General features: G+C 43.6%; 1 protein-coding gene across 1 annotated transcript; it reads left to right on the top strand.

Moving 5' to 3' along the window:
• Positions 1–200: 200 nt before the first annotated feature.
• Positions 201–21,986, top strand: LOC135528879 (uncharacterized). The gene is made up of 10 exons (XM_064957915.1): positions 201–208; positions 9,750–9,985; positions 10,821–10,900; positions 11,068–11,139; positions 12,231–12,314; positions 17,834–17,938; positions 19,125–19,227; positions 20,111–20,162; positions 21,420–21,461; positions 21,634–21,986. Exons 1-10 carry the CDS (start codon positions 201–203, stop codon positions 21,689–21,691), a joined length of 840 nt encoding a protein of 279 aa, XP_064813987.1. The 3' UTR covers positions 21,692–21,986.
• Positions 21,987–22,281: the final 295 nt, after the last annotated feature.

Genomic DNA, 22,281 nt, shown 5'->3' with positions numbered 1-22,281 from the left:
TGTTCCAGGCTGTGTGTTCTCCCCTGGTCAGATGTCCTGCTGGTCTCAGTGTTAAAGGGACAGACCGTTAATGTGTGTGTTCCAGGCTGTGTGTTCTCCCCTGGTCAGATGTCCTGCTGGTCTCCGTGTTAAAGGGACAGTGTTTGTCATGTGTCAGAGGTATTTACCATCACAATCAGCAGTCAACTGGTCACGAGGTCATGTGCAGGTATTTACCATCACAATCAGCAGTCAACTGGTCCACGAGGTCATGCAGGTTTTACCTACTTCCACAATCAGCAGTCAATTTGGTACCCTTCACAGTGTTAAAGGGACAGACCGTTAATGTGTGTGAGGTAAAGGGACAGACCGTTAATGTGTGTGTTCCATCTGGTCAGATGTCCTGCTGGTCTCAGTGTTAAAGGGACAGACATTGTATGTATTTACCATAATTAATAATCAGTCAACTGGTCCACTTTGTCAATGTCCTGCTGTCTCCGTGTTAAAGGGACAGCGTTAATGTGTTTGTTCCAGGCTGTGTGTTTCAGATGTCCTGCTGGTCTCCGTGTTAACGGGATTTATCTGCTGCTGTTGTCCTGTCTGAAACATTAGTTGTATTTACCATCACAATCTGCTCGTTTGTGCAGGTTTAATATCCAATTGGGTCTAAGGTCATGGATTCCATTAGTACTGAGGTCTCCGTCTCAGCACACTCCACACAAGTAGGTATTTACCATCACAACCAGTCAACTGGTCCACACATGTGCAGGTATTTACCATCACAATCAGCAGTCAACCATCATGTCAAATCAAAATCAAATCAAATCAAATTTATTTATATACACCATCACAAAGGCTGTACAGAAACCCACAAACCCCAAACAGCAAGCAATGCAGCACGGTGGCTAGGAAAAACTTTAGAAAACACCTAGGAAGAAACCTCACCAGGCTATGTGGGTGGCCAGTCCTCTTCTGGCTGTGCCACAGAACATGGCCAAGATGTTCAAACATAAATGACCAGCATACCTGTTACCTGTTACTCTGTATCTACCTGTTACTCTGGTACTCTGTATCTACCTGTTACTCTGGTTACTCTGTATCTACCTGTTACTCTGTATCTACCTGTTACTCTGTATCTACCTGTTACTCTGTATCTCTGTTACCTGTTACTCTGTATCTACCTGTTACTCTGTATCTACCTGTTACTCTGTATCTACCTGTTACTCTGTATCTCTGTATCTACCTGTTACTCTGTATCTACCTGTTACTCTGTATCTACCTGTTACTCTTACTCTGTATCTACCTGTTACTCTGTATCTACCTGTTACTCTGTTACTCTGTATCTACCTGTTACTCTGTTACTCTGTATCTACCTGTTACTCTGTATCTACCTGTTACTCTGTATCTACCTGTTACTCTGTATCTACCTGTTACTCTGTATCTACCTGTTACTCTGTATCTACCTGTTACTCTGTAACTCTGTATCTCTGTTATCTACCTGTTACTCTGTATCTACCTGTTACTCTGTATCTACCTGTTACTCTGGTACTCTGTATCTACCTGTTACTCTGTATCTACCTGTTACTCTGTACTCTATCTACCTGTATTACTCTTACTCTGTATCTACCTGTTACTCTGTATCTACCTGTTACTCTGGTACTCTGTATCTACCTGTTACTCTGTTACTCTGTATCTACCTGTTACTCTGTATCTACCTGTTACTCTGGTACTCTGTATCTACCTGTTACTCTGTTACTCTGTATCTACCTGTTACTCTGTATCTACCTGTTACTCTGTATCTACCTGTTACTCTGTATCTACCTGTACTCTGGTACTCTGTATCTACCTGTTACTCTGTATCTACCTGTTACTCTGTTATCTACCTGTTACTCTGTATCTACCTGTTACTCTGTATCTACCTGTTACTCTGTATCTACCTTTACTCTGTATCTACCTGTTACTCTGTATCTACCTGTTACTCTGGTACTCTGTATCTACCTGTTACTCTGGTACTCTGTATCTACCTGTTACTCTGTATCTACCTGTTACTCTGTATCTACCTGTTACTCTACTCTGTATCTACCTGTTACTCTGTACTCTGTATCTACCTGTTACTCTGTATCTACCTGTTATCTGGTACTCTGTATCTACCTGTTACTCTGTATCTACCTGTTACTCTGTTACTCTGTATCTACCTGTTACTCTGTATCTATCTACCTGTTACTCTTACTCTGTATCTACCTGTTACTCTGTATCTACCTGTTACTCTTACTCTGTATCTACCTGTTACTCTGTATCTACCTGTTACTCTGTACTCTGTATCTACCTGTTACTCTGTATCTACCTGTTACTCTGTATCTACCTGTTACTCTGTATCTACCTGTTACTCTGTATCTACCTGTTACTCTGTATCTACCTGTTACTCTGTATCTACCTGTTACTCTGCAGTTACTCTGTATACCTGTTACTCTGTTACTCTGTTACTCTGTATCTACCTGTTACTCTGTATCTACCTGTTACTCTGTATCTACCTGTACTCTGTATCTACCTGTTACTCTGGTACTCTATCTACCTGTTACTCTTATCTACCTGGTACTCTGTATCTACCTGTTACTCTTACTCTGTATTACTCTGTTACTCTGTATCTACCTGTTACTCTGTTACTCTGTATCTACCTGTTACTCTGTATCTACCTGTTACTCTGTATCTACCTGTTACTCTGTATCTACCTGTTACTCTGTTACTCTGTATCTACCTGTTACTCTGTATCTACCTGTTACTCTGTTACTCTGTATCTACCTGTTACTCTGTATCTACCTGTTACTCTGTATCTACCTGTTACTCTGTATCTACCTGTTACTCTGTATCTACCTGTTACTCTGTATCTACCTGTTACTCTGTATCTACTCTATTACCTGTTACTCTGTATCTACCTGTTACTCTGTATCTACCTGTTTACTCTGTATCTACCTGTTACTCTGTATCTACCTGTTACTGTATCTACTGTTACTCTGTATCTACCTGTTATCTACCTGTTACTCTGTATCTACCTGTTACTCTGTATCTACCTGTTACTCTGTATCTACCTGTTACTCTGTATCTACCTGTTACTCTGGTACTCTGTATCTACCTGTTACTCTGTATCTACCTGTTACTACTCTGTATCTACCTGTTACTCTGTATCTACCTGTTACCTGTTACTCTGTATCTACCTGTTACTCTGTATCTACCTGTTACTCTGGTACTCTGTATACCTGTTACCTGTTACTCTGTATCTACCTGTTACTCTGTATCTACCTGTTACTCTGTATCTACCTGTTACTCTGGTACTCTGTATCTACCTGTTACTCTGTATCTACCTGTTATCTCTGTACTCTGTATCTACCTGTTACTCTGTACTCTGTATCTACCTGTTACTCTGTATCTACCTGTTACCTGTTACTCTGTATCTACCTGTTACTCTGTTACTCTGTATCTACCTGTTACTCTGTTACTCTGTATCTACCTGTTACTCTGTATCTCTGTATTACCTGTTACTCTTACTCTGTTACTCTGTATCTACCTGTTACTCTGTATCTACCTGTTACTCTGTATCTACCTGTTACTCTGTTACTCTGTACTCTGTATCTACCTGTTACTCTGGTACTCTGTTACTCTGTATCTACCTGTTACTCTGTATACCTGTTACCTGTTACTCTGTATCTACCTGTTACTCTGTATCTACCTGTTACTCTGTTACTACCTGTTACTCTGTATCTACCTGTTACTCTGTTATCTACCTGTTACTCTGTATCTACCTGTTACTCTTACTCTGTATCTACCTGTTACTCTGTATCTACCTGTTACTCTACTACCTGTTATCTACTCTGTTACTCTGTATCTACCTGTTACTCTGTATCTACCTGTTACTCTGTATCTACCTGTTACTCTGTATCTACCTGTTACTCTGGTACTCTGTATCTACCTGTTACTCTGGTACTCTGTATCTACCTGTTACTGTTACTCTGGTACTCTGTATCTACCTGTTACTCTGTATCTACCTGTTACTCTGGTACTCTGTATCTACCTGTTACTCTGGTACTCTGTATCTACCTGTTACTCTGTATCTGTTACCTGTTACTCTGTATCTACCTGTTACTCTGTATCTACCTGTTACTCTGTACTCTGTATCTACCTGTTACTCTGTATCTACCTGTTACTCTGTATCTACCTGTTACTCTTACTCTGTACTCTCTGTACTCTGTATCTACCTGTTACTCTGTATCTACCTGTTACTCTTACTCTGTATCTACCTGTTACTCTGTATCTACCTGTTACTCTGTATCTACCTGTTACTCTGGTACTCTGTATCTACCTGTTACTCTGTATCTACCTGTTACTCTGTATCTACCTGTTACCTGTTACTCTGTATCTACCTGTTACTCTGTATCTACCTGTTACTCTGTTACTCTGTATCTACCTGTTACTCTGGTACTCTGTATCTACCTGTTACTCTGGTACTCTGTATCTACCTGTTACTCTGTTACTCTGTATCTACCTGTTACTCTGTACTCTGTATCTACCTGTTACTCTGTATCTACCTGTTACTCTGTATCTACCTGTTACTCTGTATCTACCTGTTACTCTGTATCTACCTGTTACTCTGTTACTCTGTATCTGTTACCTGTTACTCTGTATCTACCTGTTACTCTGGTACTCTGTATCTACCTGTTACTCTGGTACTCTGTATCTACCTGTTACTCTGTATCTACCTGTTACTCTGTATCTACCTGTTACTCTGTACTCTGTATCTGTTACTCTGTATCTACCTGTTACTCTGTACTCTGTATCTACCTGTTACTCTGTATCTACCTGTTACTCTGGTACTCTGTTACCTGTTACTCTGTATCTACCTGTACTCTGTATCTACCTGTTACTCTGTATCTACCTGTTACTCTGTATCTACCTGGTACTCTGTATCTACCTGTTACTCTGTATCTACCTGTTACTCTGTATCTACCTGTTACTCTGTATCTACCTGTTACTCTGGTACTCTGTATCTACCTGTTACTCTGTATCTACCTGTTACTCTGTATCTACCTGTTACTCTGTATCTACCTGTTACTCTGTTACTCCTATCTACTCTGTTACTCTGTATCTGTTACTCTGTTACTCTGTATCTACCTGTTACCTGTTACTCTGTATCTACCTGTTACTCTGTTACTCTGTATCTACCTGTTACTCTGGTTACTCTGTATCTACCTGTTACTCTGTACTCTGTATCTACCTGTTACTCTGTATCTACCTGTTACTCTGTTACTCTGGTACTCTGTATCTACCTGTTACTCTGTTACTCTGTATCTACCTGTTACTCTGTACTCTGTACTCTACTCTGTCTACCTGTTACTCTGTATCTACCTGTTACTCTGTATCTACCTGTTACTCTGTATCTACCTGTTACTCTGTATCTACCTGTTACCTGTTACTCTGTATCTACCTGTTACTCTGTACTCTGTATCTACCTGTTACTCTGTATCTACCTGTTACTCTGTATCTACCTGTTACTCTGTATCTACCTGTTACTCTGTATCTACCTGTATTACCTGTTACTCTGTATCTACCTGTTACTCTGTACTCTGTATCTACCTGTTACCTGTTACTCTGTATCTACCTGTTACTCTGTACTCTGTATCTACCTGTATTACCTGTTACTCTGTATCTACCTGTTACTCTGTTACTCTGTTATCTACCTGTTACCTGTTACTCTGTATCTACCTGTTACTCTGGTACTCTGTATCTACCTGTTACTCTGTATCTACCTGTTACTCTGTATCTACCTGTTACTCTGTATCTACCTGTTACTCTGTATCTACCTGTATCTCTGTATCTACCTGTTACTCTGTATCTACCTGTTACTCTTATCTACCTGTACTCTGTATCTACCTGTTACTCTGTATCTACCTGTTACTCTGTATCTACCTGTTACTCTACCTGTTACTCTGTATCTACCTGTTACCTGTTACTCTGTATCTACCTGTTACTCTGTTACTCTGTATCTACCTGTTACTCTGGTACTCTGTATCTACCTGTTACTCTGGTACTCTGTATCTACCTGTTACTCTGTATCTACCTGTTACTCTGTATCTACCTGTTACTCTGGTTACTCTGTATCTACCTGTTACTGTTACTCTGTATCTACCTGTTACTCTGGTTACTCTGTATCTACCTGTTACTCTGTTACTCTGTATCTACCTGTTACTCTGTATCTACCTGTTACTCTGTTACTCTGTATCTACCTGTTACTCTGTATCTACCTGTTACTCTGTATCTACCTGTTACTCTGTTACTCTGTATCTACCTGTTACTCTGTATCTACTCTGTTACTCTGTATCTACCTGTTACTCTGTACCTGTTACTCTGTATCTACCTGTTACTCTGTATCTACCTGTTACTCTGTTACTCTGTATCTACCTGTTACTCTGTATCTACCTGTTACTCTGTATCTACCTGTTACTCTGTATCTACCTGTTACTCTGTATCTACCTGTTACTCTGTATCTACCTGTTACTCTGTTACTCTGTATCTACCTGTTACTCTGGTATCTACCTGTTACTCTACCTGTTACTCTGTATCTACCTGTTACCTGTATCTACCTGTTACTCTGTATCTACCTGTTACTCTGTATCTACCTGTTACCTGTTACTCTGTATCTACCTGTTACTCTGTTACTCTGTATCTACCTGTTACTCTGTTACTCTGTATCTACCTGTACTCTGTATCTACCTGTTACTACCTGGTTACTCTGTATCTACCTGTTACTCTGTATCTACCTGTTATCTCTGTATCTGTTACTCTGTTACTCTGTATCTACCTACCTGTTACTCTGTTACTCTGGTACTCTGTATCTACCTGTTACTCTGTATCTACCTGTTACTCTGTATCTACCTGTACTCTGTATCTACCTGTTACTCTGTATCTCTGTATCTACCTGTTACTCTGTACTACCTGTTACTCTGTATCTACCTGTTACTCTGTATCTACCTGTTACTCTGTATCTACCTGTTACTCTGTATCTACTCTGTATCTACCTGTTACTCTGTATCTACCTGTTACTCTGTATCTATCTACCTGTTACTCTGTATCTACCTGTTACCTGTTACTCTCTGGTATCTACCTGTTACTCTGTTACTCTGTATCTACCTGTTACTCTGTATCTACCTCTGTTACTCTGTATCTACCTGTTACTCTGTATCTACCTGTTACTCTGGTACTCTGTATCTACCTGTTACTCTGGTACTCTGTATCTACCTGTTACTCTGGTACTCTGTATCTACCTGTTACTCTGGTACTCTGTATCTACCTGTTACTCTGTATCTACCTGTACTCTACTCTGTTACTCTGTATCTACCTGTTACCTGTTACTCTGTATCTACCTGTTACTCTGTATCTACCTGTTACTCTGTATCTACCTGTTACTCTGTTACTCTGTATCTACCTGTTACTCTGTTACTCTGTATCTACCTGTTACTCTGTACTACCTGTTACTCTGTTACTCTGTATCTACCTGTTACTCTGTATCTACCTGTTACTCTGGTACTCTGTATCTACCTGTTACTCTGTATCTACCTGTTACTCTGTTACTCTGTATCTACCTGTTACTCTGTATCTACCTGTTACTCTATCTACCTGTTACTCTGTATCTACCTGTTACTCTGTATCTACCTGTTACTCTGTACTCTGTATCTACCTGTTACTCTGTATCTACCTGTTACTCTGTATCTACCTGTTACTCTGTATCTACCTGTTACTCTGTATCTACCTGTTACTCTGGTACTCTGTATCTACCTGTTACTCTTACTCTACCTGTTACTCTGTATCTACCTGTTACTCTGGTACTCTGTATCTACCTGTTACTCTGTATCTACCTGTTACTCTGTATTACTCTGTATCTACCTGTTACTCTGTATCTACCTGTTACTCTGGTACTCTGTATCTGTTACTCTGTTACTACCTGTTACTCTGTATCTACCTGTTACTCTGGTACTCTGTATCTGTTACCTGTTACTCTGTATCTACCTGTTACTCTGTATCTACCTGTTACTCTGTATCTACTCTGTACTCTGTATACCTGTTACCTGTTACTCTGTATCTGTTACTCTGTATCTACCTGTTACTCTGTATCTACCTGTTACTCTGTTACTCTGTATCTACCTGTTACTCTGGTACTCTGTATCTACCTGTTACTCTGTATCTACCTGTTACTCTGTATCTACCTGTTACTCTGTACTCTGTATCTACCTGGTACTCTGTATCTACCTGTTACTCTGTATCTACCTGTTACTCTGGTACTCTGTATCTACCTGTTACTCTGTATCTACCTGTTACTCTTACTCTGTATCTACCTGTTACTCTTACTCTGTATCTACCTGTTACTCTGTATCTACCTGTTACTCTGTATCTACCTGTTACTCTGGTACTCTGTATCTACCTGTTACTCTGTATCTACCTGTTACTCTGTATCTACCTGGTACTCTGTATCTACCTGTTACTCTGTATCTACCTGTTACTCTGTATCTACCTGTTACTCTGTATCTACCTGTTACTCTGTATCTACCTGTTACTCTGTACTCTGTTACTACCTGTATCTACTCTGTATCTACTGTTACTCTGTTACTCTGTATCTACCTGTTACTCTGTTACTCTGTTACTCTGTATCTACCTGTTACTCTGTATCTACCTGTTACTCTGTACTCTGTATCTGTTACCTATCTACCTGTTACTCTGTATCTACCTGTTACTCTGTATCTACCTGTTACTCTGTATCTACCTGTTACTCTGTATCTACCTGTTACTCTGTATCTACCTGTTACTCTGTTACTCTGTACTCTGTATCTACCTGTATCTACCTGTTACTCTGTTACTCTGTATCTACCTGTTACTCTGTATCTGTTACCTGTTACTCTGTTACTCTGTATCTACCTGTTACTCTGTATCTACCTGTTATCTACCTGTTACTCTTATCTACCTGTACTACTCTGTATCTACCTGTTACTCTGTATCTACCTGTTACTCTGGTACTCTGTATCTACCTGTTACTCTGGTACTCTGTATCTACCTGTTACTCTGTATCTACCTGTTACTCTGGTACTCTGTACTCTGTATCTACCTGTTACTCTACTCTATCTACCTGTTACTCTGGTACTCTGGTATCTCTGTTATCTACCTGTACTTGTATCTACCTGTTACTCTGTATTACCTGTTATATATGTACTTGTGTAATGCTTATTTGTTTTAATTGTGTGTGTATCTACCTGTGTGTTTAATGCTACCTGTCCGTGTGCCTAACCGTGTGTGTGTGTGTGTGTGTTTAATGCTTGTCCGTGTGCCTAACGTGTGTGTGTGTGTGTTTAATGCTTGTCCGTGTGCCTAACGTGTGTGTGTGTGTGTGTTTAATGCTTGTCCGTGTGCCTAACTCTGTGTAACCTGTGTGTGTGTGTGTGTGTTTAATGCTTGTCCGTGTGCCGTGTGTGTGTGTGTTTAATGCTTGTCCGTGTGCCTAACGTGTGTGTGTGTGTTTAATGCTTGTCCGTGTGCCTAACGTGTGTGTGTGTGTTTAATGCTTGTCCGTGTGCCGTGTGTGTGTGTGTTTAATGCTTGTCCGTGTGCCGTGTGTGTGTGTGTTTAATGCTTGTCCGTGTGCCGTGTGTGTGTTTAATGCTTGTACTCTGTGTGCCTAACGTGTGTGTGTTTAATGCTTGTCCGTGTGCCTAACGTGTGTGTGTCTACTCTAGTGTCCAGGCGGTGCGGGATCTGATCCCTCTCTTCCTGATGAAGGCTGGGGACTTTAGCTCCGCCCTCTCCTCCTTCTTCTCTCCGCCCCCTGGGGTCTGCTGCCCCGTCTGCCGCCTAACGCCTCGCCTCTTCACCCTCTACCTACGCATCATCACCACGGCAACCGCGCCCAGCGCCACCGCTGCCATTGCAACGCAGCCCCTCTCTCCCGACACTCCCTGGGAGGAGGTCAAAGGTTAGATATATACACACACATCTAGCTTTCTCCTGTCTGATATACACACACACTTGTCTTGTCCTGTCCTCCTCCATCTCTCCTCTCTCTTGTCCTGTCCTCCTCCCTCCCTCCTCTCTCTTGTCCTGTCCTCCTCTCTCCCTCCTCTCTCTTGTCCTGTCCTCCTCCCTCCCTCCTCTCTCTTGTCCTGTCCTCCTCCCTCCCTCCCTCCTAACTCTCTCTTGTCCTGTCCTCCTCCCTCCCTCCCTCCCTCCTCTCTCTTGTCCTGTCCTCCTCCCTCTCTCACCCTCTCTCTTGTCCTGTCCTCCTCCCTCTCTCCTCTCTCTTGTCCTGTCCTCCTCCCTCTCTCCCCTCGTCTTGTCCTCCTCCCTCCCTCCTCTCTCTTGTCCTGTCCTCCTCCATCCCTCCTCTCTCTTGTCCTGTCCTCCTCCCTCACTCCTCTCTCTTGTCCTGTCCTCCTCCCTCCCTCCTCTCTTGTCCTGTCCTCCCCTCCCTCCTCTCCGCTTGTCCTGTCCTCCTCCCTCCCTCCTCTCTTTTGTCCTGTCCTCCCCTCCCTCCTCTTGTCCTCCCTCCTCTCTCTTGTCCTGTCCTCCTCCCTCCTCTCTCTTGTCCTGTCCTCCTCCCCCCTCCCTCCCTCCCTCTCTCTTGTCTTGTCCTGTCCCTCCTCCCTCCCTCTCTCCTCTCTCTTGTCCTGTCATCCTTCCTCCCTCCTCTCTCTTGTCCTGTCATCCTTCCTCCCTCCTCTCTCTTGTCCTGTCATCCTCCCCTCGTCTTGTCCTGTCCTCCTCCCTCTCTCCTCTCTCTTGTCCTGTCATCCTTCCTCTTCTTCTTCTAGGTGCTGTGGTTCCCAGGCAGGTCGAGGTGGTGAAGTTTGGCCTGAGGGTTCTGAAGAGCAACATGGCTGTCTACAAGGACGTGAGTCTCACAACCTTAAGTCGAGAACCCTGAACTTCAGACCGCTGAAACTCAGACCTCAGAGCGCTGAAACTCAGACCTCAGAGCGCTGAAACTCAGACCGCTGAAACTCAGAAATGGGCAGTCATTCAACCTGTGTGGACATAATGTGTGTATCTGTGTTTCAGTCTCAGAGTTGGGCATACTTTCTCCACGTGCTCAATTCTCCTGCTGGTCCTCCTGACCCTGCCTTTCTGACGGTACACACACACACCACACACCACACACACACACCACACACACCACACACCACACACACACACCACACACACCACACACACCACACACCACACACACACACACACACACACACCACACACCACACACACACACACACACACCACACACACACACCACACACGAACTCACACACACCACACACACACACACACACCACACACACACACACACACACACCACACACCACACACCACACACCACACACACACACCACACACAAACTCACACACACACCACACACACACACCACACACACCACCACACACCACACACCACACACCACACACACACACACACACACACACACACACACACCACACACACACACACACACACACACACACACCACACACCACACACACACCACACACACCACACACACACACCACACACACCACACACCACACACACACACCACACACCCCACACACGAACACACACCACACACACACCCCACACACGAACTCACACACACCACACACACACACACACACACACACACACACACACACACACCACACACCACACACCACACACCACACACACACACCACACACAAACTCACACACCACACACGAACTCACACACACACACCACACACACACACACCACACACACCACACACACACACCACACACACGAACTCACACACACACACCACACACACGAACTCACACACACCACACACCACACACGAACTCACACACACACACACCACACACACCACACACACACCACACACACGAACTCACACACACCACACACCACACATGAACTCACACACACACACACCACACACACCACACATGAACTCACACACACACACCACACACACGAACTCACACACCACACACACCACACACACGAACTCACACACCACACACACACACCACACACACGAACTCACACACCACACACACCACACACACGAACTCACACACCACACACACACCACACACAAACTCACACACACACCACACACACCACACACACACACACGCTTGTCTTTCTCTGGGCTGTTGTTGTTGTTTCAGCATTGTGTGTTTTGTAGGAGGCGAGAAACGTTACCATGGAGATCCTGCTGAACCAGGGATCTCTGGGACACCTCATCCAGATCCCACGGACCTTCCTGATGGTTGGCACACCACACACACACACACACACTCACGTTGTTCACACTCACACCACACACACACACACTCACGTTGTTCACACTCACACACACACACACACCACACTCACGTTGTTCACACTCACACCAGACACACACACACCACACACACGTTGTTCACACTCACACCAGACACACACACACCACACACAAACTCACATTATACACACACTGTGGATGTTTAGATGGGGGGTCACTGTGGATTTAGATGTTTAGATGGGGGGAAACACTGTGGATTTAGATGTTTAGATGGGGAGACACTGTGGATTTAGATGTTTAGATGGGGGAGTCACTGTGGATTTAGATGTTTAGATGGGGGAGAGACACTGTGGATTTAGATGTTTAGATGGGGGGAGAGACACTGTGGATTTAGATGTTTAGATGGGGGAGAGACACTGTGGATTTAGATGTTTAGATGGGGAGACACTGTGGATTTAGATGTTTAGATGGGGGAGACACTGTGGATTTAGATGTTTAGATGGGGGAGACACTGTGGATTTAGATGTTTAGATGGGGGGGAGACACTGTGGATTTAGATGTTTAGATGGGGGGGACACTGTGGATTTAGATGTTTAGATGGGGGGGGGGAGACACTGTGGATTTAGATGTTTAGATGGGGGGGGCACTGTGGATTTAGATGTTTAGATGGGGGGGACACTGTGGATTTAGATGTTTAGATGGGGGAGACACTGTGGATTTAGATGTTTAGATGGGGGGGCACTGTGGATTTAGATGTTTAGATGGGGGGTCACTGTGGATTTAGATGTTTAGATGGGGGGGGACACTGTGGATTTAGATGTTTAGATGGGGGAGACACTGTGGATTTAGATGTTTAGATGGGGGAGACACTGTGGATTTAGATGTTTAGATGGGGGGGGACACTGTGGATTTAGATGTTTAGATGGGGGACACTGTGGATTTAGATGTTTAGATGGGGGGGAGACACTGTGGATTTAGATGTTTAGATGGGGGGCACTGTGGATTTAGATGTTTAGATGGGGGGGGACACTGTGGATTTAGATGTTTAGATGGGGGGAGACACTGTGGATTTAGATGTTTAGATGGGGGGGCACTGTGGATTTAGATGTTTAGATGGGGGTCACTGTGGATTTAGATGTTTAGATGGGGGGACACTGTGGATTTAGATGTTTAGATGGGGGAGACACTGTGGATTTAGATGTTTAGATGGGGGGAGACACTGTGGATTTAGATGTTTAGATGGGGGGACACTGTGGATTTAGATGTTTAGATGAGGGGGAGACACTGTGGATTTAGATGTTTAGATGGGGGAGACACTGTGGATTTAGATGTTTAGATGGGGGGGACACTGTGGATTTAGATGTTTAGATGAGGGGAGACACTGTGGATTTAGATGTTTAGATGGGGGAGACACTGTGGATTTAGATGTTTAGATGGGGGGTCACTGTGGATTTAGATGTTTAGATGGGGACACTGTGGATTTAGATGTTTAGATGGGGAGACACTGTGGATTTAGATGTTTAGATGGGGGGACACTGTGGATTTAGATGTTTAGATGGGGGAGACACTGTGGATTTAGATGTTTAGATGGGGGGAGACTGTGGATGTTTAGATGGGGGGCACTGTGGATTTAGATGTTTAGATGGGGGGGGACACTGTGGATTTGGATGTTTAGATGGGGGGACACTGTGGATTTAGATGTTTAGATGGGGGGACACTGTGGATTTAGATGTTTAGATGGGGGACACTGTGGATTTAGATGTTTAGATGGGGGAGACACTGTGGATTTAGATGTTTAGATGGGGGGAGACTGTGGATGTTTAGATGGGGGGCACTGTGGATTTAGATGTTTAGATGGGGGGGACACTGTGGATTTGGATGTTTAGATGGGGGGGTCACTGTGGATTTAGATGTTTAGATGGGGGAGACACTGGATTTAAATGTTTAGATGGGGAGACACTGTGGATTTAAATGTTTAGATGGGGGGACACTGTGGATTTAGATGTTTAGATGGGGGGGACACTGTGGATTTAGATGTTTAGATGGGGAGACACTGGATTTAAATGTTTAGATGGGGGGAGACACTGGATTTAGATGTTTAGATGGGGGGGGAGACACTGTGGATTTAGATGTTTAGATGGGGGGACACTGTGGATTTAGATGTTTAGATGGGGGGACACTGTGGATTTAGATGTTTAGATGGGGGGGGACACTGTGGATTTAGATGTTTAGATGGGGGGACACTGTGGATTTAGATGTTTAGATGGGGGGACACTGTGGATTTAGATGTTTAGATGGGGGGACACTGTGGATTTAGATGTTTAGATGGGGGACACTGTGGATTTAGATGTTTAGATATGGGGGAGACACTGTGGATTTAGATGTTTAGATGGGGGACACTGTGGATTTAGATGTTTAGATGGGGGAGACACTGTGGATTTAGATGTTTAGATGGGGGGACACTGTGGATTTAGATGTTTAGATGGGGGAGACACTGTGGATTTAGATGTTTAGATGGGGGGAGACTGTGGATTTAGATGTTTAGATGGGGGAGACACTGTGGATTTAGATGTTTAGATGGGGGGGACACTGTGGATTTAGATGTTTAGATGGGGGGGAGACACTGTGGATTTAGATGTTTAGGTAGGAGGGGGATTGTCATGGTAAAAAGCTTTCTATTCAAATCAAATTTTATTTGTCACATACACATGGTTAGCAGATGTTAATGCAAGTGTAGCGAAATGCTTGTGCTTCTAGTTCCGACAATGCAGTAATAACCAACAAGTAATCTAACTAACAATTCCTTATCTACTGTCTTATACACAGTGTAAGGAGATAAAGAATATGTACATAAAGATATTTGAATGAGTGTTGGTGCAGAGCAGCATAGGCAAGATACAGTAGATGGTATCGAGTACAGTATATACATATGAGATGAGTATGTAAATGTAAATATGTAAACAAAGTGGCATAGTTAAAGTGGCTAGTGATACATGTATTACATAAGGATGCAGTAGATGATAGAGTACAGTATATACGTATACATATGAGATGAATAATGTAGGATATGTAAACATTATATTAGGTAGCATTGTTTAAAGTGGCTAGTGATATATTTTACATCCTTTCTCATCAATTCCCATTATTGAAGTGGCTGGAGTTGAGTCAGTGTGTTGGCAGCAGCCACTCAATGTTAGTGGGGGCTGTTTAACAGTCTGATGGCCTTGAGATAGAAGCTGTTTTTCAGTCTCTCGGTCCCAGCTTTGATGCACCTGTACTGACCTCGTCCTCTGGATGATAGCGGGGTGAACAGGCAGTGGCTCGGGTGGTTGTTGTCCTTGATGATCTTTATGGCCTTCCTGTAACATCGGGTGGTGTAGGTGTCCTGGAGGGCAGGTAGTTTGCCCCCGGTGATGCGTTGTGCAGACCTCACTACCCTCTGGAGAGCCTTACGGTTGTGGGCGGAGCAGTTGCCGTACCAGGCGGTGATACAGCCCGCCATGATGCTCTCGATTGTGCATCTGTAGAAGTTTGTGAGTGCTTTTGGTGACAAGCCGAATTTCTTCAGCCTCCTGAGGTTGAAGAGGCGCTGCTGCGCCTTCTTCACAATGCTGTCTGTGTGAGTGGACCAATTCAGTTTGTCTGTGATGTGTATGCTGAGGAACTTAAAACTTGCTACTCTCTCCACTACTGTTCCATCGATGTGGATAGGGGGTGTTCCCTCTGCTGTTTCCTGAAGTCCACAATCATCTCCTTAGTTTTGTTGACGTTGAGTGTGAGGTTATTTTCCTGACACCACACTCCGAGGGCCCTCACCTCCTCCCTGTAGGCCGTCTTGTCGTTGTTGGTAATCAAGCCAACCACTGTTGTGTCGTCCACAAACTTGATGATTGAGTTGGAGGCGTGCGTGGCCACGCAGTCGTGGGTGAACAGGGAGTACAGGAGAGGACTCAGAACGCACCCTTGTGGGGCCCCAGTGTTGAGGATCAGCGGGGTGGAGATGTTGTTGCCTACCCTCACCACCTGGGGGCAGCCCGTCAGGAAGTCCAGTATCCAATTGCACTTGGCGGGGTCGAGACCCAGGGTCTCGAGCTTGATGACTAGCTTGGAGGGTACTATGGTGTTAAATGCCGAGCTGTAGTCGATGAACAGCATTCTCACATAGGTATTCCTCTTGTCCAGATGGGTTAGGGCAGTGTGCAGTGTGGCATCGTCTGTGGACCTATTTGGGCGGTAATCCAATTGGAGTGGGTCTAGGGTGTCAGGTAGGGTGGAGGTGATATGGTCCTTGACTAGTCTCTCAAAGCACTTCATGATGACGGAAGTGAGTGCTACGGGCGGTAGTCGTTTAGCTCAGTTACCTTAGCTTTCTTGGGAACAGGAACAATGGTGGCCCTCTTGAAGCATATGATGACAGCAGACTGGTATAGGGATTGATTGAATATGTCCGTAAACACACCAGCCAGCTGGTCTGCGCATGCTCTGAGGGAGCGGCTGGGGATGCCGTCTGGGCCTGCAGCCTTGCGAGGTTTAACACGTTTAAATGTTTTACTCACCTCGGCTGCAGTGAAGGAGAGTCCGCATGTTTTTGTTGCAGGCCGTGTCAGTGGCACTGTATTGTCCTCAAAGCGAGCAAAAAAGTTATTTAGTCTGCCTGGGAGCAAGACATCCTGGTCCGTGACTGTGCTGGTTTTCTTTTTGTAGTCCGTGATTGACTGTAGACTCTGCCACATACCTCTTGTGTCTGAGCCTATTATAAAGCGTTCCATTATAAAGGCTGTCATGGTAACAAGCGTTCCATTATAAAGGCTGTCATGGTAACAAGCGTTCTATTATAAAGGCTGTCATGGTGACAAGCGTTCTATTATAAAGGCTGTCATGGTAACAAGCGTTCTATTATAAAGGCTGTCATGGTGACAAGCGTTCTATTATAAAGGCTGTCATGGTAACAAGCGTTCCATTATAAAGGCTGTCATGGTGACAAGCGTTCTATTATAAAGGCTGTCATGGTAACAAGCGTTCTATTATAAAGGCTGTCATTGTAACAAGCGTTCTATTATAAAGGCTGTCATGGTAACACGCGTTCTATTATAAAGGCTGTCATGGTAACAATCGTTCTATTATAAAGGCTGTCATGGTGACAAGCGTTCTATTATAAAGGCTGTCATGGTGACAAGCGTTCTATTATTAAGGCTGTCATGGTAATAAGCGTTCTATTATAAAGGCTGTCATGGTAACAAGCGTTCTATTATAAAGGCTGTCATGGTGACAAGCGTTCTCATTTGAAGTAAAGTCTAGATATTAGAATGCTTTCTGTACATTTTTTTTTTAGCTGTGAGACTGAACGTGAAGGTCATAGGTCAAACCTGCATTTCCCCCTAGCAGGGATTTATTGCATGTTTCAGTGCAACAACTAAAAGGTGTCACCAGTTTGCATCCCTAAGTATAATTAATGTGTATTTCTTTAATTGATTGCTGTTGGTAACTTGTGTGTGTTTATCTAGGTGTATCCAGACCAGGCCCTGTTGCTATTGATAACTCAGGCTCTGGCGCTACGGATCCTCCACGAACCTTTGACCCCCGCTCTACCCGTCCTCAACTATTACAAGGTACACCTCTCCTCTGTCCTCCTCTCTCCTCTGTCCTCCGCTCTCTCCTCTGTCCTCCGCTCTCTCCTCTGTCCTCCGCTCTCTCCTCTGTCCCCCGCTCTCTCCTCTGTCCCCCGCTCTCTCCTCTGTCCTCCGCTCTCTCCTCTGTCCTCCTCTCTCTCCTCTGACCTCCTCTCTCTCCTCTGTCCTCCTCTCTCCTCTGTCCTCCTCTCTCCTCTGACCCCCGCTTTCTCCTCTGACCTCCTCTCTCCTCTGTCCTCCTCTCTCTCCTCTGTCCTCCTCTCTCTCCTCTGACCTCCGCGCTACCTGTCCTCAACTATTACAAGGTATTTAATTGTGTGTAGTTCCGGTAATACTATATACTAGATTGACTAGTTTATTTATTTGTGTTTAGTTCCGGTAATACCTGATTAACTTGTTTATTTATTTGTGTGTAGTTCCGGTAATACTATATACTAGATTAACTTGTTTATTTATTTGTGTGTAGTTCAGGTAATACTATATACTAGATTAACTTGTTTATTTATTTGTGTGTAGTTCCGGTAATACTATGTACTAGATTAACTTGTTTATTTATTTGTGTTTAGTTCCGGTAATACTATATACTAGATGAACTTGTTTATTTATTTGTGTGTAGGTCCTGTTAATCCTATATACTAGATTAACTTGTTTATTTATTTGTGTGTAGTTCAGGTAATACTATATACTAGATTAACTTGTTTATTTATTTGTGTGTAGTTCCGGTAATACTATGTACTAGATTAACTTGTTTATTTATTTGTGTTTAGTTCCGGTAATACTATATACTAGATTAACTTGTTTATTTATTTGTGTGTAGTTCCGGTAATACTATATACTAGATTAACTTGTTTATTTATTTGTGTGTAGTTCCGGTAATACACTATACTAGATTGACTAGTTTATTTATTTGTGTGTAGTTCCGGTAATACACTATACTAGATTGACTGACTAGTTTATTTATTTGTGTGCAGGGTAATGTTTAGATGTGTGTGTTGGGCTTTACTGTTGTTGTAGGGACCAGACGTCCTCACAAGGATAGTAAAAGAAGGGTAATGTTTAGATGTATAGGGGAAAGGGGTAGGAAGAATAGGATTTTGAATGGGAATCAATTTGTTTGGTCCCCACAAGAATAGTAAGACCAGCGTGTGTGTCTCTGTGTGTGCAGGGTCATGTGTGGGCCTTGAGGTGGCTTGTTGGGCTGCTGTCTTCGTCTCCTGGAACACTGGAATCCTTCCTCAGAGGGGTAGCAGTGGAGCTGCACAACACTGGTACTCACACACACTCACACACACCCATCTACACACACACACACCCATCTACACACACACACCCATCTACACACACACTCACACACACCCATCTACACACACACACACACACACCCCCATGTACACACACACACACACACACACACACACACACACACACACACACACATCTACACACACACACACCCATGTACACACACACACACACACACACCCATCTACACACACACACACACACACCCATCTACACACACACACACACACCCATCTACACACACACCCATCTACACACACACACACACCCATCTACACACACACACACACACACACACACATCTACACACACACACACACCCATCTACACACACACACACACCCATCTACACACACACCCATGTACACACACACACTTACACACACCCATGTACACACACACACCCATGTACACACACACACACACACACCCATGTACACACACACACCCATGCACACACACACACACCCATGCACACACACACACACACACACACACACACACACACACACACACACCCATGTACACACACACGCACACACACACACACACACACACCCATGTACACACACACTCACACACACCCATCTACACACACACACACACCCATGTACACACACACACACACAAACACACACACACACATGTACACACACACTCTCACACACCCATGTACACACACACACATGTACACACACACTCTCACACACCCATGTACACACACACACACACACACACACACACCCATGTACACACACACACACACACACACACACACACACCCATGTACACACACACTGAATGAACATGTTTTGTCTGTCTCTCGCTGAATGTTTTCTTTCTCTGCAGATGGATCCCAGCTGTCGCCCTCCTCCTTCCCTTCTTCCTCCCTCAAAGACCAGTGAGTTCTGTCATTCTGAACTGACTCTAAACATATCAGGGGGTAACATATCAGGGTGTAACATATCAGTGTGTACAACATATCAGTGGGTAACATATCAGTATGTAACATATCAGGGGGTAACATATCAGTGTGTAACATATCAGTGTGTAACATATCAGTGTGTAACATATCAGTGTGTAACATATCAGTGTGTAACATATCAGTGTGTAACATATCAGTGTGTAACATATCAGTGTGTAACATATCAGTGTGTAACATATCAGTGTGTAACATATCAGTGTGTAACATATCAGTGTGTAACATATCAGGGTGTAACATATCAGTGTGTAACATATCAGTGTGTAACATATCAGTGTGTAACATATCAGTGGGTAACATATCAGTGGGTAACATATCAGTGTGTAACATATCAGTGGGTAACATATCAGTGGGTAACATATCAGTGGGTAACATATCAGTGTGTAACATATCAGTGTGTAACATATCAGCGGGTAACATATCAGGGGGTAACATATCAGTGTGTAACATATCAGGGGGTAACATATCAGTGTGTAACATATCAGTGTGTAACATATCAGTGGGTAACATATCAGTGGGTAACATATCAGCGGGTAACATATCAGCGGGTAACATATCAGCGGGTAACATATCAGTGGGTAACATATCAGTATGTAACATATCAGTGGGTAACATATCAGTGGGTAACATATCAGTGGGTAACATATCAGTGTGTAACATATCAGTATGTAACATATCAGTGGGTAACATATCAGTATGTAACATATCAGTGTGTAACATATCAGTATGTAACATATCAGTGGGTAACATATCAGTGGGTAACATATCAGTGTGTAACATATCAGTATGTAACATATCAGTGGGTAACATATCAGTATGTAACATATCAGTGGGTAACATATCAGTGGGTAACATATCAGTGGGTAACATATCAGTATGTAACATATCAGGGGGTAACATATCAGTGGGTAACATATCAGGGGGTAACATATCAGTGTGTAACATATCAGTGTGTAACATATCAGTGGGTAACATATCAGTGTGTAACATATCAGTATGTAACATATCAGTGGGTAACATATCAGTATGTAACATATCAGTGGGTAACATATCAGGGTGTAACATATCAGTGGGTAACATATCAGGGGTAACATATCAGGGGGTAACATATCAGTGGGTAACATATCAGTATGTAACATATCAGTGGGTAACATGTCAGTATTGTTCTGTCTCCAGGCCTGACCCCTTCTTCTACTACCTCACAGACTTAATCAGAGAGTAAGTCTCACAACACACTCCCCACCTTCTCTACAAGAGTCCTCCCCCTTCTCGACAAGAGCCCCCTTCTCTACAAGAGTCCCCCCCCCTTCTCTACAAGAGTCCCCGTCCCCACTTCTCTACAAGAGTCCCCGTCTGTTGTGTTACTGACGGAGTGTGTGTCTGTCTCCAGGACTCTGTCTGTAATCCCGGACTGCAGCAGACTGGACCTGGATCAGACTGGAGTGTGACTCAGACTGTGTGTGTGTGTGTGTGTGTGTGTGTGTGTGTGTGTGTGTGTGTGTGTGTGTGTGTGTGTGTGTGTGTGTGTGTGTGTGTGTGTGTGTGTGCGACAACATCTCTGAACACGTGGAAGCAACGAAGAAGAGGACAATGATAATAATGTGTTTATCAGACTGTTAATAAGACCGTTTGTGCCTTTTTTTTCTACAAATAAACAGATTATTTTATTTATCCGTATCACCGGAGTAAGTCTATGCGGTGTAAAACGTGTGAGAGTATAAATAGTGTGTTTTGGCTGTTGTAAAAAAAAAAAAAAAAAAAAAAAAAAGCTCTTCATTATTTACTGAACACTTTAATAATAAACAGAAAAATAACATTTCACTTCTGGTTGCTGTTTTTACACGATGACGTCACAATCACGTTCCGTTGTTTTGTCACAATGGGTTGATGTTCCTGTGAGCACACAACCCGGGGGAAAGATCTGTTTTAGACTAAGCTTTTCAAAAATGTTGATACCGAACTTCAGATTTTGACAGTGATGTTGAAACCACCGTGCCAAAATGTATGTATGGTCTGAAATTCTACACCCCTGAGACAA

This window comes from Oncorhynchus masou, unplaced genomic scaffold (assembly GCF_036934945.1).
Source record: "Oncorhynchus masou masou isolate Uvic2021 unplaced genomic scaffold, UVic_Omas_1.1 unplaced_scaffold_1054, whole genome shotgun sequence".
Classification (NCBI taxonomy): domain Eukaryota; kingdom Metazoa; phylum Chordata; class Actinopteri; order Salmoniformes; family Salmonidae; genus Oncorhynchus; species Oncorhynchus masou.
This window is presented reverse-complemented; position numbering and strand designations above follow the sequence as displayed.

Excerpts from the sequence above, each read along its gene's own strand:
- LOC135528879 (XM_064957915.1), top strand. Across the intron at positions 11,140-12,230 it reads CTGACCCTGCCTTTCTGACG|GAGGCGAGAAACGTTACCAT; the intron begins GTACACACACAC and ends TGTGTTTTGTAG. Across the intron at positions 17,939-19,124 it reads CCGTCCTCAACTATTACAAG|GGTCATGTGTGGGCCTTGAG; the intron begins GTACACCTCTCC and ends CTGTGTGTGCAG.